The sequence below is a fragment of the Helobdella robusta genome (genome assembly GCF_000326865.2).
Source record: "Helobdella robusta unplaced genomic scaffold HELROscaffold_13, whole genome shotgun sequence".
Taxonomy (NCBI): Eukaryota; Metazoa; Annelida; class Clitellata; order Rhynchobdellida; family Glossiphoniidae; genus Helobdella; species Helobdella robusta.
In genome coordinates this window covers 3,700,448-3,727,656 of record NW_008703718.1, presented here as the reverse complement: position 1 = coordinate 3,727,656, position 27,209 = coordinate 3,700,448, and the positions used below count along the sequence as shown (strand labels likewise).

Here is a 27,209-nt window from a genome sequence, read left to right as displayed (position 1 = left end):
TATACAAAATTTGTTAATAATGTTTAAAATTCATCAGGAACACTGAACCATTTTTATGGTTTTGTTGGCCTTGTAAGCTCTCCAGTTTTCGGCAATCAAGAGTCCGGCGTAGATCTTACCAACGGTCAACTTTTCAAACGTCAACTCTGCGAAAAACAAACGCACATAAATTAGATAGGGACGCATACAGTTAACAATACAAAATCGAATAGAAACCGGATTGAAATAACTATCCGTCACATTTTTATCAAAAGAAAAATATGGAATGAAAAAAAATGAAAAAGGTTAAAAATAGAGAAAAAACCTTCGTTAGGAGGCACCATGAGCAGATGCATCTTCTTCGATTGAATGGGCCAGAGTGTCTTGATGGTTTCTCTCAGTGCTTCGTCCTGTTTGTTCATCTCCGATGCTGCGTTACAGTGAGTGAGTGAGTGAGTGCGTTAGTGTTTGTTGTACTTTGCCGATGTTGTACGATGTAGTTTGATATCAAACGAGGGATACAAATTTATAATACGTACGTATCATTATTAAAAATATCACTGAATAATTTATTCTCTGATACAATCCAATCAACAGACCTGGACCCATCCTAATGCTTAGAGATTCTCTAATCAGTGCAAAGAATGTCGTCGTGAAGTGAACCGTTCCGTTGTCTGCTACCGGCATGTTCATTCGGATGAGTTTCTGAATTGTGTGCGTGTGTTTGTGAACACGTGTGTAAACATGTGTTGGTGTGTGTGTGAACATGTGTGTGTGTGTTGTGTATGTGTGTGAGAACGTGTGTTAGTGTGTGTGTGTTGGTGTGTGTGTGAACGTGTATATATATATATATATGAAAAGTGAAAAGTGGACTGTCGCCGGCGAGTAAACATGTTTGCGATTTCAAGTAGAACAAAAGCCTGTTTCAAATTAACCAGTTAGTACATTTTGAAAAAAGATTTTGAGTCGTTATAATTACGCTTATTATTAATTTTTATTTGCAGTTTCCAAAAAAAAAAATTGAACTCAAACGTCAGGAACCCTGTAAGCCAGTCTGTAAGGACACTTTTTTCCAAATCCCACCGGAGGTTCCATGTTCCTTAGCATGTCGTACATGTCCGTGTACAAGATCCGGCCACTGAAGATGATGGTGATGATGAGGATGGTGGTGAGGATGGTGGTGGTGGTGATGATGGTGATGATGATGATGGTGGTGGTGGTGAGGATGGTGATGATGATGATGGTGGTGGTGAGGATGATGATGATGGTGGTGATGATGATGGTGGTGGTGATGATGATGGTAGTGGTGATGATGGTGGTGGTGGTGAGGATGATAATGATGATGATGGTGATGGTTAGGGTTAGGTACTCATGTACAATGGTGGGGAAAAAGATGATGACGGAGATGATGAAAATGATGACAATTATAATGATGATAGTTTCGACAATACAATGAAAAAATTGTAAATATGAATCATTTTAGCAATGGTGCTATTTATGATGACGTTTCAGCTGGTTATTAGGAAAAATAAAATTAAAAATGACTCTGATTATCTTAATAACAAAAAGCCCAAAACACAAACGCTGAAAAACAAACGCTATACAGAGAAAAAAACTACAAAAAAGACGAAACGAAACAAAACAAAAGCAGAACGAACGTTGCAGTTGGGTCATAATTAGCCCAGACCCTGATGAACTCGTCCAGGTGGTGTGGGCCAAGAATTGAAGAGTCACGTGTCAGGTAATCAAAGTTGTCCATGATGACCGCCACAAACAGGTTCAACATCTGCCATCATGTGGGTCGGGTCGTCAGAAATTTGCTCAGTTAATAATAATAATAATAATGAGAACTCTTTTATTTCTTCAAAAGCCAAAATATAAATGAAAACTACTATTAAATATAAAATGATCAATTATTATAATAGTTAAAAGATTAAAATAATGGATAATTTAACATCATTGCTCGTCATTATTATGAATGTGTACAAAGGTGATGAAATAATATAAAAACTAGAGTCAAGCTTTATTTCTGTCACAATATATTGCGGATGTAGATGCTATCGCAAAATTGATTAAGCTAGATCTAAATTCGTCAAGACGGTTTATTTTAGTTTGATTATAATAATAATAATAACAATAATAATAAAATAATAAAAGTAGTAGTAGTAAAGATAATAATGATATTGTTAAAATAATAACATTCCTTTGCTATTAGTATTGTTGTTTTTTTATTGATGATATTATAGTTGTGTATAAGGGCTGAGTGAAGGTACATTTTTCAAAGTTGAAAACCTAATTTAACTTTCGCAAAAGTTTTACTTAAATATTTGTTTTTGAGAAGTTCACTTCACTCCCGGTCAAACAATCGATGACAATGATTAGAAGTAAAATGAAATTAACCAGAAACGAGCAGAAAAATATGAACGAGACGAAGTAGGGAATGGCGATGTTGAGGCCGCAGTTTTTCGTGTCCTTCTGGGTTGACATCGGGTCGCATTCCCTGCCGGCCATGCAGTGCAACATTATCTGCTGCCAACTTTCACCCGTTGCACACCTTTTCGGGGTACGATGATTGATTGACTGACTGAATGAATGAATGAGTGAATGAAAAAAAATGAATTAGTGGATAGATAAATGAATGTTTCATCGAGAGATAGCTTTTATTATTACAAATTATGTTTATAGAAAACTAGAAACATCATTTGTATTTTCGGTTACGGTGGCCAGACTCGATGAATTCCAATAGGAATTCTATTATGGTCAGTCCGCTTCTTATCATTAAATTTTATTTAATTTTATGGAGCAAATAAAATTTCGTTTCGTTTCGTTTCGAATGAATGGATAAATGAATGAATGAGTGGATGAATGTGTAAATAAATGAGTAAGTGAGTGAGGGAGGGAGGGAGTAAGTGAGTGAGTGAGTGAATGAGTGAGTGAGCGAGTGAGTGAGTGAGTAAGTGAGTGAATGAGTGAATTTTTTTTGTGTTTTAGTCCTACAAATATATTAAAATATTAATTAAAAATGATAGCTCAATCATTTTTGATCGTATTAGCCTGCGTTTGATTGAAATTATTTCAGTTACTATTTATTGTCAGTAACAGTTTTCATAATTTCATCGAGAGATAGTTTTTATTTTTACTGAGAATAATAAATATTATAAAACTTGTGCTTACCGGAAGAGGAGCATGACAGCATCGGCGAACGAACGGAAGTTGTTGTGCCTGTTTATTTCCGTTCCTGGTTTCAGCTTTATGTTACCAAAGATCTTAAAGGTTTTAATTTTGTAAATTTAATTAAATTTATTTCATTCCGTGTTGTAGATATTTATAGATAATAAAACGATTAATTGAGAAATTAACTCAAGTTTGAAGATGGCAACAAAGTTAAAAGTAGAATTAAACGAACGAACAAAAAACAAACAGACAGACAAACAAACGAACAAACAGACAAGCAAATAAACTAGTGAGTGAACAAGCAAACAGCAAACATACAAACAAACGAACGAACTTGCATTCCGATGATTGCATAGATAAAGAACAGCATGGCAATCAAGAGGATAACATAAGGAAGTGCCTGCGAAGAAATTGCATTTAATGGTCAAGCAACGCGTTTCAATCTTTCTTTTGTATTTCAATTTTTATTTATCAAAATTTATAACAACCAAAGGCACCACATCGCCATTATCATCATCACCATCATCATCATCATCATCATCATCACCACCACTGGAATAGTGGTGGTGATGATCACATCCCATCTATCATCACATCCCATCTTATGACATCACATCACAGCCTCTTCATTATTATCACCCAATATCATGATACCTTGAAGGACTGAATGAATGTCCAAAGTAGTATCCTGATAGTGTATCCTTGCCGTAGCAACTTGATCAGCCTGGCCGCTCTGAACAGCCTCAAAAAGCCGAAACTGAATGTCCCAGTGGTCTGATCGTTCAACTTATCATTTTGTAATTATACTCATTTACTTGTTTATTTATTCATTCACTTATTTGCTGGCTCACTCAATCGCTAACTCACTCGCTCACTCACTAATTCATTCACTCACACACCCTTTCACTCATTCAATTTTCGATTTAATGATCGATTGTTTCATTCATTTAGTGATTAATTATTCAATCAATTCATTTAATTACTCGATCATTTATTCCTTCGCATATATTTCGCATCATCATTTGAGAATGTAAAAAAATGAACGACCGAGATACTCACAGTGCTAACTTTCTGAATGGTCTCCGTCCAGAGGACATCAGTGATGCTACCGACGACAGTGACCATGTCGAAGATGTTCCAATAGTCCTTCATGTAGTTCTTTGGCCGTTTCGGTGGGAGTTGTTTTATCAAAAAAGTTCAAATTTATTCTATTTATATTGAAAATATTATTTGTAATTAGTTATTATTTCTATGTATATATTACGCCATTATGTTATCTAACAAAGTCTCCAATGGTATATAATTACTAATTATCAGCTGGTTTGTTACAATTACAATGCAATAAGTATCTTATCAATGCTGCTTATTTTGTTGAAAATCGAATGAAATTATATCGCTATAATAATATGGTATATATCGTAATTTTAACACGACACAGAGGGCATAACTCTTTAAATTGTGCTAGGAGGTGAGAATATGTTGCAGCATGTTATATATAGCATGACTGGCTATAGAGACAAAGAAATAAAATAACGAACGTCGCCACAACATGGAGCTTACTGACCCGAATGCCAAAAGCGATAATCTTGAATATGATTTCGACAGTGAAGACGGCAGTGAAAGCCATGTTCAGTTTGGAGAGTGTCGTCGCATACTTATCGAACTGGTCCACTTTCACTTTTGGAGTGTACTGAAATTCATTTTCGATGTCGTACGTTAGAACTTTTTAAGAAATGGTTCAGTAAATAGGAAATAAATAATTGAATCATTAAAACTTAATTAACCAATTATTTAGTCAACCAACCGACCAATCAACCAGACAACCGATCAACCAGACAACCGATCAAGCGACCAACCGACCGACCGACCGACCGACCGACCTTCATCATAAGTAGGATTGTGTTGCAGGCAATGATGACCATGATGATGTACTCAAACATGGGCGAAACGACAACTCTCCAAACCTTGAACTTGAAGGAGTTTTGGTTTTTCGGCATGTACCGACAGACCGGTCTGGCGTTAATGACAAAGTCAATGCACTGTTTCTGTTGATTATTCAGATAAAACAAAATAATATGTGGTAAAATGGTATTAAATTATAAATGGTGATAATTAAGAAAGAGATCTCATTGATGATAGCAAAGATGAAACAACATGAATAATAAATATAACCAACTTGATTTTTGTCCAGCTCCTGGTCGATCAATTCATTTTCCCCTTGTTCCTGGAACGTGATGATGATGAGGGCGACGAAGATGTTGATGAAGAAGAATGGAAAGACGATGAAGTAGACGATGTAGAAGACAGACATTTGCATGCGGTGACCTGGCTGCGGTCCGAGGTTCTCTTCCGTTGATTCAATGGAATGTCGAAGAACCCTGCAAAATATGTGGTTTGAATTTCAAATGATCAAAGTTTTTTTGTTTTATTTCATGAATTACCATAATAATCAGATCATTTGATAAATGACTTTTAGTAAGTTATACGTTGCATAATACATTGTTTAAAGTTAGTTTGATTTTACATTTTTGCTAAGAAACTAAAAAACATTCCGCAGACAACCCTGAGAACGAAAATGTCAAAGCAAAATACAAACTTATTACACAAAATAGAGTATAATTTTTTTGTAATCCTAAATGAATTAAAAAAAACAATAAAAAATGTTCAAATTCTCAACGTGAAAATAAAAACATTTGGTAGATGCGAGCAACTTCACTAACGCTGGCCAACCCTCCCCAGTCTGAACGGCAAACAAGGTGAGCATGGCATCAGCCACATTATCGTAATGGAACTCCCTCCTACCCCACTTCCTTTCTTCGACTTTTGGCACGTACCTGTTGTTGTCCAGCTGGTACTCGAAGTACTCACCTCTGACATGTGCATGATTAGTTTGGATGTTCACATTTTCGTATTTGAAATCATTTTTATGACGTTAATTGTAACATTGGAATGATTATTTCTAATTTAAGGCTTATGAATATAGTTTTTTAAGCAAACACTCAAACAGCAAAAATATTTATATTATGAAATGTTTTTTAAATTCGATGAGGGGTAACAATAACTAGGGAGATATCAGTTGAAAATAGTTTGCATATCTGACAAGAAAACAACGACAGGATGAAATGACAGGACCGCCGAGACAACATACAGCAACGAGACAACAACATACGAACTTGCATTCGGCTTTCGTGTTCTTGGAGTCATCATTGCAGAAGAAAAATTTCCCTTTGAATAGTTGCACTGCCATGACGGCAAAGATGAACTGGAAGAGCATGTAGACGATCATGATGTTGAAGACGTTTTTCAGTGAGTTCACCACGCAGTCAAATACCGCCTACACGTTTTATAATTTCGTTGTAGTTACGTTGTTTTTTTTACATCTTGTTGTTGTAATTATTTTGTTGTAGCTAAATAATAATTGTTTCTGATTTTAATCATTTTAGATAAATGCAAATTATTCGAGTTATTTGTTGAAATTTAAAAAGAGTTTCCTTCTACTTTCAAAACATTTTCAAGTATTTGTCACAAAAAAAGTAACGAGGGTAAAATAAAACAACCTACCAGCAATAATTATAATTCTAAACATCAGGATAGAGACACACACGCACCCATCAAACAAACTGCATCTCACCTTAAGCTTGGGCACTCGGTTAATTGTCTTCAAAGGCCGCAAGACACGCAGAACTCGCAACGATTTGATGGTGTTTAAGTTTTTACCTGCCCCTGGACTGTCTCTGATTATTTAAATTAATTTTTTTAAATGATTTTTAGGATCCCGTTTATATATTGTCTATGTATATACAATTTTGTTTTGATTTTTCTTGATAGAATCGCCTTTTTCTGCATATCAACGTAGCGGTAAAACGCAAAGAATGCTTTTTAACAATACGAAACTCAAAATTGGCAATTTTCAATGAAAAGCTCGTATAGAAATTGATTTGAAAGTATTAAAAGGATGAATGCAGGACAGGTAATTATGTTTGGTGAGCTACTACATTGTTACATTGAAACAATGATCGCATTGATAATGTCTTATTAAAAGCAATGGAGGTTTTAAATAAATTTTCGTATTGCCAACCATGCAACAACAATTAATTTGATAGTAAACAAACGAAAGCTAAACACATTTCAAAAACACTCTACAAACTAAAAGTAAACATTAAACATAAAATAAACACAAATTAAACATAAAGTAAACATAAAACAAACATGAAATAAACATGATATAAACATTAACCTACAAAATAAGCACCAAACAAAGCAACACATCATCATTTTATATTTTATAAAAAAAAAATCAAACCAACAATTGAAAAATCCCAAAAACTAAATAGTTGAAAAGCAGCACAGCAAAACCGGCAAAAGACTAACGTGAAGGCGAAAGCAACCAGAGCGCAAATGACAACAGTTGCATCGAGGAGGTTCCAAAGGTCCCTGCAGTACGAGCCGGGGTGAAACACGACACCTAAATTTATCACCTAACAGCAGCAATTTTGTGGTGTTCAATTTCGCAAACAAAAACTAACTTAAATTTTTTTCTCAGGATTATAGTTCTATTGTTTGACTCTGTTTTGAAATTCAAACAAAAACAGTGAAACCGACAATACAAGTTTGGAGTCTAGGTTAATATTTATTATAGTTCAGTTTCATAAATACACGTTAAATGAAATACCATAAAATACTACGTCTAATACAGCAATACGATAGCCAATATGATACCCAAAACAACAGAACGATGCGTCGTAGCTAAACGTATAAATACACTAAATGCAAAGAAATACAGACTTTTAAAATCATCTCAACAGTGAAGACAGAAAGAAATACAGACTTTTAAAATCATCTCAACAGTGAAGACACCAGTGAACACGTAATCGAACATATTCAGTATCTTGTTCCTCTCCGAGTTTTCAAGCACTGGATCTTCAGCAGCCAGGGCGATGCTGCTTGCGCAAATGACGATCATGATGAAGAGGTCGAAGTAACGTAGGCTGACAACGAAGTGACAGAATCGCCGAATGCTGTCAGTGAAGTTGTCGTTGTTGTTAAACGAGTTGTTTGGTTGGAGGGTTGATTGGTTGGATGGTTGGTTGGTTGGTTGGTTGGTTGGTTGGTTGGTTGGATGGTTGGTTGGATAGTTGGTTGGATGGTTGGTTGGATGGTTGGTTGGTTGGATGGTTGATTGGTTGGATGGTTGGTTGGATGGTTGATTGGTTGAATGGTTGGTTGGTGATTTAGATAGTTACACAATTGGCTGATTGTTTAAATATGTAACTAGTTGTTAGTAGTAACTGATAAAATTGTTAAATGCGTTATCATTGATTGTTGTTATATCTGATGCGTTTCTGACTGACTGAAATTAACCACATTACTATAATCCTAATTTTAACACAATGCATTTTGTTTAACTGGAATTACTGAAAAATGCGACAAGTTATTTTTCTTATAAATAATAAATAAATAAATAAATGAATGAATAAATAAATATATAAATGAATAAATTTTATATCCAATAAAAATTTTTTTTACGGGTTTGTTGCTCCAAAGATGAACATTGAACTGTAGGGCAACATTGGCTTGGGACCGCTGTCGTCTTGTTCGTCATCTTCATGAATATTAATTTATGTTAATAAGAAAGTTAATATGGTAATTTTTTTAAATGGTTTAAACAATTTTGATTTAATAAATTAATTTTCTAACAAACAACAAAAATCATGATTTAATTTGAAGAAAAAATTTTTTTCGTCATTTTTTTTATACTTAGTATTCATAATCATTCAAAACTTAGTTACGGCTATTGTTATTATAACAATTTTAATTTTTAAGCTATAAATTTTCATCAATATTAAGAAAAAGATGGAAAAAGAAATAAAAAAACAACCATTAGGAAGATTATCTTTCTCAGGATCGGACGTATCAGGATTGTTGGAGTTGGTGTTGTTGATTTTCGGATCGTTAAAGGATATCCTGTTGAAAAGTGGAGAAGATGAAATAATATCTTCCATTCATCAGAGTGTTTGTTTGAATTAAACAAACATGCGAATGTTAATATACGTGAGTGTGTGTGTGTAGTGCATGTATATATATATATATATATATATATATATATATGTGTGTGTGTGTGTGTGTGTGTGTGTTTAAACATCGAGAATCAATTGAAAGTAAATTCAATGTGTGTGTGTGTGTGTGTGTGGTGTGTGTGTGTGTGTGTGTGTACAAGGCAAGCAAATGTACATGTATGATTGAAATTGAACTTTGATGACTAACACATTGAACGTGTGTGTGTGTGTGTGTGTGTGTTTAAACATCGAGAATCAATTGAAAGTAAATTCAATGTGCGTGTGTGTGTGTGTGTGTGTGTGTGTGTGTGTGTGTGTGTACAAGGCAAGCAAATGTACATGTATGATTGAAATTGAACTTTGATGACTAACACATTGAACGTGTTTGTTTTGAAATCTTGGTTGCTACCGAATGGAGGGGGGCAAAAGTTGATCATCGTGGGATCGAGTGTCAACTGAAGTGACGTCATACCTTCTTTCGATAACTCTTCCTGTCGTTTCTGTATGCATGAATGGTGATGACGTAATTAAATTTTGTGTAAATTTTTGTTTTTACTAGGATGAATTAATAATTATTTACTGATAATAATTATTAAATTTTTGTAGATTTTTGTAAATTTTATCAGTTTTAAAGTTTTTCCTCTCTCCCGTCATCACAATCTCACCTGCTCGTCTTTCATCTCTTGCTCCTCTTCTGCAGCTGTCAGTTCTTGGGCATTAGCCAAATTGTCAACGGCGATGGCCAGGAAGACATTCAGTAAGGTGTCTGTCGGAACGACATCATGCCACATCATACCACATCCTACCACACCATACCACACCACGCCACATCCTACCATATCATACTACATTCAACCACATTTTACTACGTCTTGCCACATCTTACCACATTATGCCACATCCTACCACATCATGCCACATCGTACCACATCATACTACCTCTTGCCACATCTTACCACATCATGCCACATCCTACCACATCATACTACCTCTTGCCATATCATGCCACTTCCTACTATATCATATCACACGCTGACAACAACACTGATGATAAAAAATACAGCTAAAACAACAACATTACAAACAGGTTAAAAGGTAACATCCGGGTTAACAACCACAAAATTGCACACAAGAAAAACTAAAGTAACATGATCATTTGCTAATGTAACAATAACTCTAGCAGCAACCTCACAAAATATAACAACATCAAATTAATAACTTTAAAAATGAAACTTCATACTACGAAAAAATCTAAAACAAGTAGTACAGACAGAGACAAACGTACAATTGCCAAAGAGTACCAGTACGATGAAGTAGACTGAGTAGAGCATGCCGTAGTTGTCAACACCACCTTGAGAGACGATTGCGTTGAACATCACCTCGTTCCAGTCCTCTCCAGTCAATATCTGACGCATCGGTTGGTCGGTTTTAATGTTTGCATAAGTTTAATGCTTTGTTTCCTTTACATTCAAGTTTTTTGGCTTGGGTTTGAATTTTTTTTGGATACATTTTTCTTACGGCACATGCATATTCATTCATTGCACTATTTTATATTATATAATTAGATATTTACATTTACATATTTTTTTGTCAATTGAAAAACGTTGTTCTTGTGAAGCCAGTTTTAAAAAATTTCCAACCACTGAAACGCTTGAACGACAAATACAAACTACACAACAAATAGCAATAAAACATTATGTCGCCTGACTAGAACGAGTCAGTTTTCCAAATTATCCGATTAGATGCTACGGTACTGTCAGCAGGTACTTTGAATTTTTGGGTTTCTATTAGTCTCTATTGAATTTATCGCTCTTCTTGAATAAGTGAAAAAAATTTTTTACAAAAAAAAATATTGAAAATGGATGCCAAGTGGAACCTGAAAAACTGTCAGGAGTGCAACGGTGAACGTGTCGAAGTGGCTCGTCGGACGTCCAGTGTTGAAGTTCCATCTGCCGATTTAAAAAAATTGTCGTTGTCATCATCATCATCGTCGTCATCATCATCATCGCCATCATCATCCCCATCACCGTCATCATCATCATCACCATCACCGTCATCGTCATCATAACTTACTCTCCGCCAAAGAGCTGCATACCAAGGAGTGCGAAGATGAGGATGAAGAGGAAGAGAAGGAAGAGGAGGGAGACGATGGAACGCATGCTGCTCAACAATGATATCACCAGGTTTCTTAGCGAGGCCCAGTATCTGGTAAGATAATAAAGGTGATGATGGTGATGAAGATGATGATGGTGATGAAGATGATGATGTTGATGAAAATGATGATGAAGATGGTGATGAAGATGATGGTGATGAAGATGATGGTGATGAAGATGATGTTGATGAAGATGATGATGAAGATGATGATGAAGAAGATGGTGAAGAAGATGGTGGTGATGAAGATGATGGTGATGAAGATGATGGTGATGAAGATGATGATGAAGATGATGATGAAGAAGATGGTGAAGAAGATGGTGGTGATGAAGATGATGGTGATGAAGATGATGGTGATGAAGATGATGATGAAGATGATGATGAAGAAGATGGTGAAGAAGATGGTGGTGATGAAGATGATGGTGATGAAGATGATGGTGATGAAGATGATGATGAAGATGATGATGAAGAAGATGGTGAAGAAGATGGTGGTGATGAAGATGATGGTGATGAAGATGATGGTGATGAAGATGATGATGAAGATGATGATGAAGAAGATGGTGAAGAAGATGGTGGTGATGAAGATGATGGTGATGAAGATGATGGTGATGAAGATGATGATGAAGATGATGATAAAGAAGATGGTGAAGAAGATGGTGGTGATGAAGATGATGGTGATGAAGATGATGAAAATGATGATAGTAGTGAAGTAACAATTAAAATGATGATCATAAAATGTGCTGATAAATAAGATATAGGGGCACATAAAAAATTATTCTAGTACCAAATAATGAGAACTATAAATGAGTACAATTTTAAATTAACTTTTAATTTACATTACAATTAAATAACAATTTTAAATTGAAAACCTAGCGAATTTTAACAGCCATCAAAACACCTGTGACAGCAATAACGATACCAACACTAACGCCAAAAGCAGCAACTTCTGGCCATACATCAATTACATTGGTTTCATGTGAAATTTAAATTGAATGCACAGTTGCATGAAATCGCATTACGTTGCCTCTTAGAATAGCATAGCGCGTTCAGGTGTTTTTATAAAAGGATTTCACTACTTTCGAGTTCTCAGTTTGATCACGCACGCATTCACACGCATACACACACTCATACACACACACACACACGCATACACACACGCATACACACACGCATACACACACGCATAAACACACGCATACACACACGCGCGCATACACACACGCATACACACACGAATACAGACAACTTAATATCAGCGTAATATATCATCAATGACCAACTACCTTTTTTTAACCTTTAAAACCCAACTGAGTTTTAATAGTCTGGCGTGACACAGCTGATGTTCGAACTCTGTCACCTCAAAATGGTTATTGAATAATTGAAAGTAGTTTCTAACATAAAATGCCTGCCTGCAATACCGGATAACTAAGAACCACCAGACACAAAGACACATAAATATACACACGCACACACACACACACACACACATAAACACACACAGCCACATTAATTAACTAGCCCCCACACACAAACATACACACAAACACACGCACACAAAATTTGAGTTTTGTTTTTGCTTCAAAATCTGACTGAAAGTTCATTTATCGGTGTTTTCCAAGTTATTTACTTTCCTCTGCCAGTTGATGCTATGCGTGCAACGTTAACCTCTGCCCTGTTAATACTTTTCATTATTGTGTGAGAATTTTCGTGCATGTGCCTTTTTTGTATTTTAATAACAAGTATTTTTACATTTCACGCTACCGCCACTAACAAAGAGAATAGTTTGAAGATATTCAGGAAGTTAGTTATCTACCTGGTGACTTTAAAGATCCTCAACAATCTCATGGCCCTCAAAACACTGATGCCAAACGAACTCTTTGGGTTGTAGACGGCCCAAATGACTTCACCCAAGCTACCTGCAATGACCTGCGTAGAGAATTTAAACATTTCATCAATAACACGGTTGAAAGAACGTAATTTACTGATAAAACTACAATTCACTGATGAAATTATGTAAAAAATATTGTTATCCTTTATCGATGTTTTGGTTTGAATTTATATTAATCAACTTTTCATAAATCACATAACTTAACTTTGCAAGTACAATTTAAACATTTTACAAAGACATAAAAGAAATCCTCAGTAGAAAAACAAATAATAACTGCAAAAACTGTCATGGAAAAATAACGTTCACACAAATAATACATCGTTACTAGAAACCAAAATACCAAAACATGGCCATACGAACCGCACAGTCGAAGATGTTGAACGAGGACTGAAAATAAAGGTGTGCTCCAACGCCGTACATTTTGAAGAACATCTCGAAAATAAAAAGACCCAGGAAGACATACTCTGATATACCTGTGAGATTTTGTTTCATGGATGGCTAGATGAATAAATCGTTGGATGGATGGATGATCGAATAGATGGATGGATGGATGGTTAAATGATTGGTTAGATATATGGCTAAATAGGTGGTTAGATACATTAATGAAGAGATGGAAGAAACGAATCAAAAAAAATTTTTGCCAAAGAAAAAAATTCTGTTTGCATCATTAAAAAGATCGGTGATTCATTTTGTTTAGTACTTAAATTTTTATTCATTGCATTGAACCTAAACTTTTCTTCAATGAATAAAATGCAAACAAAAAGAGAATTTTTTACCCTCAATAATTGAAAAAATGTTGAATAATAAATATTTGAATAAAAATTTATTTTTTCTTTATATGTTCAAATAAAATATTTTTACAGTCAAGAGAAGATGCACTCACCTATGAATTCAGTGAGAAACTCTGGTTGATTGTGGTGCTCCATAGCTACGAAAACAGTGTTGAGGAAGACGAGCACGATGATGAGCCAGTAAAATACCTGACTCTTCACAATCCGTCTTATTTTAAACCTTTTTTTTAATTAAATGAGATACAATTGAATCAAACGAAGCTGAATTAGTGAATTGTAACTCAGTATTACAATCTATGCGATGCTATTGTTAATAGTTTTCATTGGTTTTCAAGGTAGCTCAAAAAGTAGAAGTACGAAATTTTCATTTGGCGGGCAACTATTGCACAGTACCCTGGTTCAAAACACTCTAAAGCATTATAACTTTCAAAAATTTAGATTTATGACACGTTGATTTATGCGCGTTCACATGTGTGCCTGGTTTGTTGATGCTGCTGGTCCGTGCGACCCTGAAGAATGAATCAATATAAAAGCTATCAAGAGCAGTGAAGATAGAACTTTCGTCGTCATATACTGGAAACCTTTTCAAACTTGCTAATAAAAACCGCTTCGCAGTACAGTGTAATTTTTTTTCAAAAGGTTTTCTTTGAATATGAAATTTTATCAAGGCGATCAATAATTTTTATAGTCAGAATGAATGTAAAAATGTTTGCAATAAATAACACGTCTGTGAATCCTGACTGCAACAGGCATAAATAAAAGCGATAGAAATAAATGAAATGCATAATCAGAAATATATAAAAAGATATGAAAAGTAATCTTTAATCAAAATTTAAATTTCAATCTTATCACTTTAAAAATATTTTAATTATCAACAAACCAAAAAATTTCTAGTGAATAATTACAATATAACAGGATAACGAAAAAGTTGGACAACAAAATTAAAATCTCAATTAACCGATAATTATATTAACATAAAAGTTAATTTGTCAAGTGAACTACTTTTGCTCATTAAAATTTCCCATAAAAAATCTTTTAACTCTAACTAACTGGAATCGTTTTTCAGCTCTGAAGAAAGCGTCACACCTCTTGAAGAATTTTCTTCGCGTTGTTTTCATCTGCTGTCTCGATGATGGTCCTGAATGTTAGATGGATTTTAATTATAGAAAGATGATAATCATGCCAGTATTTTAAACGTTCATGGCGTTGAAGAATTTACCAATTATTCAATTAATGACTAGAAAATATTACTGAGATGCAAAAATATTCAAATAAAAATAATTTGAAAAAAAATGTTTTCTCGAATTAAGACTAAATTATTGCAAAAAAAATTAAACCGGTCGTACATTTTTTCAGAAATTAATGAAACCATTCCCGAAATTTCTGTTTGGGAAACTTTTTCCAATGCAAACAATACAAAAACATACAGAGAAAAATAGTTTGAATAATATATCAATTCATCTCCGACCACTGGAAGTTGAAGCATGCACTGAACGTGGCAAAGTAGGCAGGCGTCATTTAACATTAGAGCACATACAACTCAACCGCACATTCAATTTATCTAGCAGCACTAATAAGAATATTCATTAATCAACCACCATGAGCCAACCATCCCATACAAAATCAACTGCTATTTAAAGCAACAAAAATTGCAAGCTGTAATACTTTATGTATCAGCAAGCAATGAGAAGGATACCATACAACAATATCTTTATCCAAAAACCTAAAAAAATTTCCACAGACTAAAAATAGAATACGACAAAAGAATTTTATCATGAAAATTATTTCGCTAATTAAATAATGTTTGACATTCAACCATCCATCAATCAATGTGGTGTTACCGTCTATTTGGTTAATCCATAAATTAATTAACTAATTAATTAATTGACTAACCTGTCAATTAAATAAATTGACAGATTATTAATTATTAAAAAAACAGTTATCCAACCAACTTTCTAATCAACCAACCGACTAAACAATCAACCAAACATTCAGTCAACCAACTAACCAATTACTTAATCAACCAACTAACTAACCATTTAATCAACTGTTTAACCAACTATTTAACCAACCAACAACAAACCGACCGACCAACCAAATAATTCTTCATTTTCTTCGCCATCATCGACCTCCTTGTTCTCCTTGTTCATGCTCGTCTTTATCTGCTTCATTTTTCTTGTGGCTACTCGTCTTCGAGCTGAGGTTTGAGGATGTGAAATTGAGAAAACATTTTTTTGAATGAATGGATGAACGAAGGGATAAATGAATGAATGAATGAATGAACGAACGAACGAACGAACGAACGAATGAATGAATGAATAAACAAATGAATAAAAGAAAGTACGAAAAAAATAATAGATTAATAAGAAGAAAAAGTATGTGAAAAATGAACGATAAGTGGATTTATCAAATTGATTGATGGGCTTGTTAAGAAGATTTATTTTGTTTGTTAATACGTGTGTAATTTGACGTGGCAAGTTTTGAATGACAAAAGGAAACAAAACCAAAGTGTCATACGCGAGATGATATCACGCAACTAATAATAAATAATAATTTTTTGAGTTAATTACAAAAAGTTATCTCATGAAGTTAGAATAAAATTTAAAATTTTTTTCTGAATTGTGAATTATTAATTTTTTTCAATTCAAAAATTAGAAAAAGTTGCCTTCAATTATTTTCCGTTTTTCTTCATCTGTTGTTTTCTCCTCGTTTAATATGACCTCCTCTGTAGAATGGCAGAAGAATTAATCATTGTTAAGTACATTCATTATTAAACATTATTTCATTATACATGTACAACAGCATTTTGTGCCGTTCAGGTAATTGAGTACAGATTTTCATTAAGTATTGAATTTTAATTTTTTAATTTTTGTTTGAAGCCGCCGTCATCATAGTACGTTCTACATATCAGAATGCTCATATGAAAATTATGTAATGTTAATTGCATATATATATAAACTGCTGCCACTATGCTCATGTTAAAGATGTCTTATGGTCATGCGATGAAAATGATACAGTTATTATAGTAATGCAAAGGTAATATAAAAATTTTTTATCATCATCATCATCATCGTCATCATCGCCATCATCATCATCATCCCCTTCTTCTTCATCATCCTCACCCTCCCATCATCATCATCATCATCATCATCATCATCATCATCATCATCATCATCATCATCATCATCATCATCATCATCATCATCATCATCATCATCATCAACTACAGCGTATTGCTGGGCAAATATCACACAATTAGCATCCGCTTAATTTCATGAAGTGCAAATAAATTGTGCAAGTGGCGTCATGGGTCTATTTATAGAAGCGATTGGTCACGTGCTGGTTACGTCATCAAGCAGCCGCTTCGTTGATTGGTCGGCTGGTTGACAGGTTTGAGCAAACAAATATCCCATTGCTCGGCAGACACTATAAGTGCTGGTGAGGACCGGAGTGGCAAGAGTGATGATGACGACGACGACGATGATGATGGTGATGGTGACGTCGACGATGATGACGATGGCAGTGATGACGAATAAGCGTCAGATAATGAATGGCGTGGTAATTGAAATATAATGATAACTGAAAATGATAATGATATGATGATGATTGTTTAAAATGATAATGATATAACGATAATTGAAAAATGCTGCCAACGATAACTGAAAATCGTAAAAAATTTCACGACGACTCGAATTTGAAATGAGGGAAAGTGTTAAAAATGAACAATTTGTGAGAAGTTATTTAGGAGCATGGTGAAGTTGTCAGAGGTTGACCAGTCATCATTAACAAGGTGAGTGTAACAAGAGTTGTGATGACGACCGATAAAAGCAAGCCGTTGGCGATGATGGCAGTGGGTGAAAAGAGTAGAAAAAAATGTAATAAAGAAGTTTCTGAGGAATGATGGAATGAAATGAAAATCACGCAGAGGTAAGGAATGCTGAAAGGAAATGATGAAATGATGAAAGATAAGACTGACAATGGCGATGATGATATTTTGAAACGTAAACAATGGGGATGACGACGATGATTAAAAATATAAATTAAAAGATGGCGATGATAAGAAAAGCTAGATGCAGAGAGTGACATTTGAGCATTGTTATAAACGCTTTTTATTGTATATATTTTAAATAAAATTAAATTGAACAAATGCCCAAATAAAAAATTTAAAACGAAATAATAAACAAAATAGAAAAAGTTTGACTGACCAGCCTTACAGATCCACTCAAGATATCCATTCAGTTCCCGTTCGATCTGTTGTTGTTTCCGTAGTTTCAAGAAAGCCCTCCTACTTTCTACTCGTTCTCTCTCTTTTGCAAATTCACTTAGATGTTTTGAATATATTTAATGAGTATATGTTGGAAAAACAATTTAATTGATTAAGAATAAATTAAAAAATTTGCTGCCAAAATGGCAAGACGGGATGTGTAAGACGGGAAAATTCATTGTCAAAATGTCTGAATTTATTTTAAACTATTTATTTTAACAATTTTTAAAGTTCAGGAATGAAATTTTTTTAAAATTTTAAATAAAAAAATTTTTGAAGTCGCCTGCTTTATTGCAAAACACTTTTCGTTCAAATTTTTTTTTCAATTTTATATTCACTGTAAGCAATTAAATAAAATAGAAATGAAGAAAATAAAATGCACGATCCCACGAAGGCACAGGCACTGAAACATTGAAGAACAGCGACACACAACAGCACACAGGCACAAACACGAACGGACTCAAATACAAACAAAACATATTTGCTCAGAGAATTTCACATACAGACGAAAAATTCTAACGACATATTGCTAAAAAAAGTACAAACATCACAGGATCGAACGTCCTACATGCTTAATTTTTTACAAGACAACGAAACTTTTTGACTGAACATCGTTCTCATGCACACACACACACACACACACACACACACACACACACACACACACACACACACACACACACACACGCACACACACCACACACACACACACACACACACACACACACACACACACGCACACACACGCACACACACCACACACACACACACACACAACAAACACACGGAATGCAACCGTACAAAATAGATAAAACAAATAGCTATAGAGAGGCAGTCAAGTAGACAAGCAAAGAAGGAAGGAGAGAAAGGAACGGATGCATATTGCATATTGTGTTGCTGGACTGGTGGATTTAACGCGTAATGAGTAAATAATCGTTAGTGAGCGCTTCGTTGCACCATTAGATTAGACTCGCGTGTACGCCTGCCTGGTGTGTCATCACGTATGCCGTTGCGTATGCACCACAGTTTATTGCTCTGTATTTAGGCATATTTCTTTGTACGTGAGTGTTTTTGGGTCCAGATAGATGAATATGTAAGGCATAAGTGCTGTATGATACTTATACACCTTCCTTATTTGGTTCGCTAATACTTAACTTCATATATACCTACTTATGTCTGATGACGCATTTATATGCGTGTGCCTACAATAGCATGTGTGCAAAGGCAGTTATATACTTCTATAAAATATCGTGTCTGTGTGTCGTATGCATGTTTGTATTATGCATGTTACGCGTGTTTTAATGTTAGACAAACTTTGAATGTTTGAATGAAAATGTACACATTCACAATTAGTACATGTTTGTTCCTGATCTCTTGTAATTGTATACAGGATTGTACGTTTGTACAGATTGAACGTTTTGCATCTATTTGCATGCCACTACACACATACATGTTTGTACACGTTGCATGCAGTTACGCTGCTTGCGTGTGTTTGCATGTGTTGTGTGTAATTTTGTGTCCATGGACTTGAACATTTTTTTTCAATTGTTTGTACATGTTCATTTTGTTTGTATATGTTTGTAAATGTTTGTACATGTTCATTTTTTTTGTACATGTTTACACTTGTTTGTATTTACTTGGGTGCTTGAAGCCTATGAAAAATTGTTTACTAGAGATAATTGCGTGAAAGAAAGAACAAGTGAACGAAAAAACAATTAACTAATTCGATTTCTGACGTTGTTGTTTTTTTGTATTGTTATATTCTATGTTGATGTCATTGCTCATTGCATTGTTATATTCTATGTTGACGTCATTGTTCTTTGCATTGTTGTATTCTATGTTGATGTTATTGCTCTTTGCATTGTTGTATTTTATTTTAATGTATTTGTTCTTTATGAACTCGTTCATTATTGCAATGAGTGCATGTGCGTGCTAATCAATAACTTCATCTATTCATTTTCAACGAACAATGAATTACTGAAAAATTCTACCGGTAAGAGAGTCCAGTTTGTTGCTCATTCTACATTGTTATTTAAATTCTCATCTAAAATTTTTAATGAATTTAAAAATCTTCCAACGAGATTCCATTCCAAGCAGCGACTTCAGGCAGACGCCATGTAGGAAATGATGGGAATGTAAACAAATTAGGCGCAATAGAACATCTGATGGAGAGTGAAAAAAACAAACAGCTCATAAAATATGATGCAAATATGCAAACACATTTTTTAAAAAAATGAAACAAATAGAAATATCGAACGCTGAAAAAGTACCAGAAATATAAAAGACAATACCTCAAGAACATTACACCAACATACAACCAAAAAAGGCAAACAAATTTTTAACGATAGGTCCAAAACAAATACGGACCTGAACAAACGTACGCTTTGTGTATTTAACTATGATTATCGTATATTACGTTATTTACACGCACGTGTGCATGTGTGTGCGTATGCGTATACATATCAACTAATACAGATGTTCACATCAGCAAGTCTCCCTTTTAAAAACTAACTCTCTTATTCAACGTTTAAGACTACTGACACATTTGAAGTGGAGTTTCATACCCGTTTTGCTAGGTTGCGGTCAATTTTAGTAGTGAGAATTTTTGAAATAAAAAAGCATACACAGGCGTAGAAAACTAAAATATATAGCAATCGATGTAGAACAATGTAAAATAGTTCAGAATTATAATATTGTTTAAATTGTTTACAGAACTGATTTATCAGACTTGCAGGTGAAGATATAATATAAGTTGACAACCATGAACACGAATGGATGAACTGACCCACTAAGGACACCTAGCACGAGATTGAGCATGAAGAATGAACCGATGATGATCAGCGTAACGAAATACAGCCAAGGAAAGTGGCTGCCTAATGCATCATTGGTCTGTGTGTATGAGTGTGTGTGTGTATGAGTGTGTGTGTGTGTGTGTGTGTGTGTGTGTGTCTGTATGAGTGTGTGTGAGTGTTCCATTCTGTACATCATTGTGTGCGCTATGAACTTTTATGCGTGTCACACAACCATCGATCTATCATTTGATAAAATTAATGATTAATTAATTTATTCATTCATTCATTCGCTCGCTCGCTCACTCACTCACTCACTCACTCACTCATTCACTCACTCATTCACTCACATAATAGAGAACAGTAGTCCATCCTTCCATCGTTATACACTGGAAGACTGTCAACATGGCGTATCCGATGTTGTCGAAGCTGAAGGTTTCAATTTTTATTTCAATTTTTTTGCGGGTTTTTTTTCAAAATTTTGTTTGAAATAAATAGAAATAAATAAAAAAGTTATTTTTTTTTATACAAAAAATAAATATAATTCATAAATTATTTCAACTTTTATTTATTACAAATTAGCAAATTCGATAGTTTTAACTTAAAAGCAATCTTATTCACACATCTACCAGCGCACACACAGATCCACACACAAAATCACGCGTCACACACACACACACACATACACGGACAAACACACACACACACAACACGTCACACACACACATACACGAACAAACAAACAACCACCCAAACAACCAACCAATCGACCAACAAACGAACCTGATAATTCCATGCTTAGGCCCCTCCCAATAAGGTTTGCAGGTGGAGGTTGCTTCGGGGCAGATGAACCCCTGACCCAGAAGGGAGCTTGGTACATCTTGGCATGGAGTTATTTCTTCCTCTCCTACCAAGTCTATCTCGTCTGGTTAGTTGGATTGACGAAACATAATTATATCATTACATTTTTATTTTATTCTATTAGAATTATTATACGATTAATAAAAATATATATTATCATATTTAAATACTATTTATATATTACTTATTTCGATTTCGTTGGCTTAGTGAAATAAATTTACTAATAAAACTATTTTATGTGTTAAAAGAAAAAATTATTTTATTCGTAAATTATTAAATGTTTGTCGCAAGTTTATTCTATGAGTTTAAAATATTTTATCGAAAGGATTTGTGAAAAATCTTCCGATAAATTTGTCGTGTTGGATTTTTTTCATGCGATTGATAAGAATTTATTTATGAAGCGGCCGAAAGAATGAACGCCGATGGGAGGCTTGCAATGGACGACGGGATTGCATTTTAACATTCGAAATCTATTCCAAGAAAAGTTCTCTAAAATTCTGAATATTCAACATTCAAAACATGGAATTATAAATCTTCAATTGACTGTTCTGAATTTAACTCGGCAAAAATTTGAAATAAATGTTTGAGTAAATTAACTTGTACAGAAGGAGCGCAACTGAATAGATCTTACCTAAACATCACAAACGAACATCGTAGTCTATTGAACCTGCTGCATCCATCCATCATGGTTCTCCCGACACGAACGATGTTCGTTTGATATGACATTAATATTGCAAGGCATTCTTCTCAGCGCAAATAGAAAATTCTATTAAATTAGATTTAAACCGCCGCACTATGGCTGCTTGGTTGGTTCATTCAGAGATGTTAGCTGCGGTGTACTTTGTAGAGATCGTGCAAATGTGTGTGTGCGTGTGCGAGTTTGTGTGTGCTTGTGTGTATAAATGTATGTGTATGCGTTTGTGTGTGTATGTGTGTGTGAACGCGTACACGTATGTGCATAGTTTCGTGTAGAGAACGTAGAACATTACATTTCTATAAGTAATGTTATATACCAGTTGTACATTTTTTTATTATTATTTGTCTATTTGCCAAACAAGCGGGAGACCGTATGGAGCTATAACTAGCACAACAAGTACTGTCGTACATTTACCTATTTTCATTACAAAATTAGTCTTTTCTGTCTCAAAAAATTGCTAAAATCTAATTTATGGTAAAATTTTTTCATTTTCCAACAATAAAAAATACCAAAACTTGGTATTGGAACAAAAGGCGGACGTATTAAAGTAGCTAGTAGAAAGTAATAACTGCTTGGTAGCGGGTTATTGAAGGAGCTGCTCCGATCTACGGACACATGAACGAACAATAAAACGCTGTAAGTACCTGGCAGCCTTTATAGCCCACTCAACATGAAATAGGCAATTCTCTTTATTAACACATACCCACAAAAGTTTAATTTCATCTGGCAACTATTTTCTCATATATCCAGGCGTTATTAAAAAAATCGAAATATTAGTTTCTTAATTGGTTCTATTAAAATTTAATTGAATATTATCTATAGTTTTAATGCTGTATTTAAATTTTTTTTTTTGGCAAAACATTCAAACTTGGCCTGGTACTCAATGTCTTGTCATTATATTTATAGATAGCGACATCATTTTAACCACCATAGTTATCACCGTTATTCTTAACATTCGTTAGATTAATATTAACGTCATCATCATCACTATTGACATCATCTTCATCATCGTCGTCGTCTTTAACATCATCATTTCATCCTGATAATCGTTGTCTTCTTCTCCGTTAACATCATCATTATCACCATCACCATCATCATAGAAAAGTTATTTTTACATTATATCATCCAAGAACATATATTTTTTGTGTTATTTATTTAATTTCAAATATTTTTTCATTAAAAAGAACATAAAAGTTAGAGTAAAATGAACATCTCTGAAAATGACAAGCGCACACAAATTATTTGAACGGTAGGTAGCAGCGCTCAGCCGATTCAACTTTACCCTTCAAATGACCCACTGCTTCATTTTTTTCAAACAAAAAATAAAACATGGAAAATGTAAATAGAAAAAACTGAGAAGGGAAAACTGAAAAAAAATGAAAAAAAAGATGAAAAAAATAATAAAACTTCAACGAAAATAAAACTGAGAAAAAAACAGAAACTCAACAGAAAAATACAATCAATAAAACGAAAAAAGATGAAGAAAAGAAGATAAGAGAAACAGAGTCAGAGAGAGAGAGAAGCTGAAAAAAAAGTGAGAGAGAGAAAGAGAGAATGAAATGAAAAGAATAGAAAGATAAAAAAGAACAAAATTAAAAATTTAAATCAATATTTCCGAGGCACTAATGACATTATGCCACATTTGAACGTGAAGATCATAAATAATCACATTCTAATGGTTAGTAGGTTATTTTCATTATTATCACCATTATTTTTTCATCATGTTCATACCATTTTTACATTCCTTATCATCATATTATCGTCATCATCGTTGTCATCACAATCAACATCTACCCGGTCATCGTCCTCGTGTTGTTCAACAACAACAACATCGACAACAACACGACAACGACAACAACCTGATATTTCATACTAATAAAATAAAAACAAACAACGAAAGATATGCCACAAATAAAATCCGCGACATTTAATGCAGAGAACATGTATGTAACAACTGGGGATAAAGAATAAAATATAACTCAGTAGTTAATCACGATAACAAGCAAACAAACAAATATCATTGTAAAAAAGAAGCAACATAAGAAGGCCAAAATAAAAATAACCACTAAAAATTAAATACACACAAACGCATATAACCACACACACACACACACCACACACACACACAAACACACACACATAATAGACATACACAGCAAACAAACCGGTTGTAATGAGCCGACACGTGTTATGGAAGGAACCGGATAGGTACTCGAGTCCAATGATGGCGAATATGACGATGGCGAAGAGGACTAACAAGGCAATTTGTAGCAAGGGGGCCATGGCTTTTAGAATGGACTTTAAGACTACTTGTAAGCCTAGATGGGTGGTGCGGGAAAAAAAAACAACAACAACCACAACGACCACAACAACCACAACGACCACAACGACCACTGCAATAATCGCAACCACAACAACTACAGCAACCACAACAACCACAACAATCACAAAAATAACAACATTCCCAACAATCACAGCAATAACAATATCATTGTCATTACCAAGAACAGCAACAGCAACAACAACAACAACATCATTTTCATTATCAGCATAAATGGTTACTGCAACAACAAAACTTGCAAACAAAATTTGTTGCGAATTTACGAATTCTAAACAAAGGACAAAGACAAAATTATTTTTAGAAATTAATAACTAGATTTCTTATTGGACAATTAATTAACACGAAATACATATACAAATTATTTAATATAGCCATTATGAATGATGGCTCATAATAATAATAATATAACAATTATGAATGAATAATACAAATACGAAACTGGTCATAGTAAAAATATAATTAACAATAATTAACAACAAAGCAACACACATGAAAGGCATAAAAACAGATTACATAAAGAAATAAAACTTAATAAATTAAATAAAGTTTTTAAAATTTCCAGTACATTTTAATAATTTGTTCTATTTTAAAATTTATTTTCAAAGATTTTTTTAAAAGATAAAAATAAATTATTCCATAAATATTTAAAAATATGAATAAGTAAACGTTTATACCTAAACTTTAGCTTTCGAAAATTAAAAAAAAATTGAAATATTTTATGGTGTAAAAGGATTGTAATAATTCAGAAGGGCAGTAAAACTGCGCTTAAATTACTTCAAAATTTTGAAAACGTGAAAAATTGATAGTTAACTCATTGAAATTACCATCCCAAATACTTAGCACTATATGAAATTAATTAGAAGCTGAAAATTTGAAATGTTAGATATAGTGGAGAGAAGATGTTAGTTGAATGAAAGTCAGTTGCCACATATTAAATGTTTAACAACCCAATTTAATCATAAGCATGCAGCGTTATAAAAGTATCAAATAGCAAATTCTAAAAAATTTAAAAATGTTGAAGCATATACAAATTTTATTTGTTACAAAGCTAAAAATAGTAACATAGTCATTTTAGGCGTGAAAGATTTTATAATATACATGCAGTCACACACATATCACACGGTGCAATCAATATGTGAATGTAACACAACAGAGGATATGTCTGAGAGTCACTCAGTTTCGATGTAATTCTGCACGTGAATGTTTTATGACACTTATAAAAAAAATGTTGATGCCAATTTTGGAGAAATCGAATTGAAATGCAAGGACCTAACAAACAAAAAAAACCAAAAAATAGCAACAAGCATAAGCATATTAATGAAAAACAAACAAAAAATGAAAAAAACGGAAGAAAAGCAAGCAGGCAGGCAATCGATGCAAGCGACCAGCGAGTAAAAGAAGCATTAAAAAATTTAAAAACGTGCCGACATTTCTAAAGAGTACATGAAACGAGACAAAAAATAATAACATAACTCCAAAATAGATAAATTTGGCAAGTCATATGTGCTGTAATAACATGCAAGAGGTCCGCGAATGTTGTCTCAAAATGTTATCATGTAATTGAATTATTATGAATAAAGGAGATTTTTTTTCGTTACGAAGTTTCTGTTCAGGATCTTTCATATGGGACATTCTATATTTATATATTCTATACATTAAGACATGTATAATATTAATTTTATGAACATTGGGATTTAAGGACTTTTTCAATCTATTCAAAATAATAATAAATTTAATAATTGTAATATAATCAAATCAAATTAAATCACTTTTATTCAATCAAACAAAACAAAAAGCATGAATGATTCGGAGACCAAAAACAGAAAATTAATTCTTGTGGGCTCGGCCACCGTGCAGCTCAAAATAGCTTCTCAATGGTAAAATAAAATTGTCAATAGGAGAAAATGTATCAATGTTAATGAAATATGTACACACTTATATACATATATTTACATATACATTATTATCCTTTAAAAACAGAACTTTTCGTAATTAAAAAATTTTTCAGTTTATTTTTAAAAAGATGCAAAGTGTTACAATCTTTAATTTCTTGTGGAATCGTCTCCCATATTCCTGGGCCGGTGTGTTTCAAACTCATGCAGAGTACTTTAATTCTGGCTGGTGGAGCATAGAAAAGTGGCGTGTGGCGTGTAGTTCTTGCTTGAATGGAAGTTCCAAAAGTGAAAAAGTCTCTAAAAAAATGCCGGCAATTGCTGAC

General features: G+C 33.7%; 1 protein-coding gene across 1 annotated transcript; it reads right to left on the bottom strand.

Annotated features, from left to right (window-relative positions):
- Positions 1 to 33: 33 nt before the first annotated feature.
- Positions 34 to 24,966, bottom strand: HELRODRAFT_73530 (hypothetical protein; the record flags this gene model as incomplete). The annotated part of the gene is made up of 36 exons (XM_009014380.1): positions 34 to 146; positions 305 to 409; positions 579 to 684; positions 1,021 to 1,117; positions 1,638 to 1,765; positions 2,380 to 2,533; positions 3,154 to 3,245; positions 3,488 to 3,553; positions 3,808 to 3,927; positions 4,222 to 4,311; positions 4,718 to 4,824; positions 5,030 to 5,198; positions 5,330 to 5,531; positions 5,874 to 6,023; positions 6,327 to 6,487; positions 6,785 to 6,887; positions 7,525 to 7,631; positions 7,982 to 8,171; positions 8,680 to 8,755; positions 9,032 to 9,148; positions 9,532 to 9,709; positions 9,875 to 9,975; positions 10,495 to 10,615; positions 11,086 to 11,158; positions 11,283 to 11,414; positions 13,174 to 13,286; positions 13,609 to 13,721; positions 14,132 to 14,259; positions 15,090 to 15,177; positions 16,135 to 16,236; positions 16,944 to 17,006; positions 18,245 to 18,360; positions 21,089 to 21,192; positions 21,443 to 21,521; positions 21,876 to 22,017; positions 24,816 to 24,966. Coding segments are annotated over 36 exons (4,257 nt in total), but the record flags the coding sequence as incomplete, so codon positions are not given.
- Between the last annotated feature and the right edge of the window lie 2,243 nt (positions 24,967 to 27,209).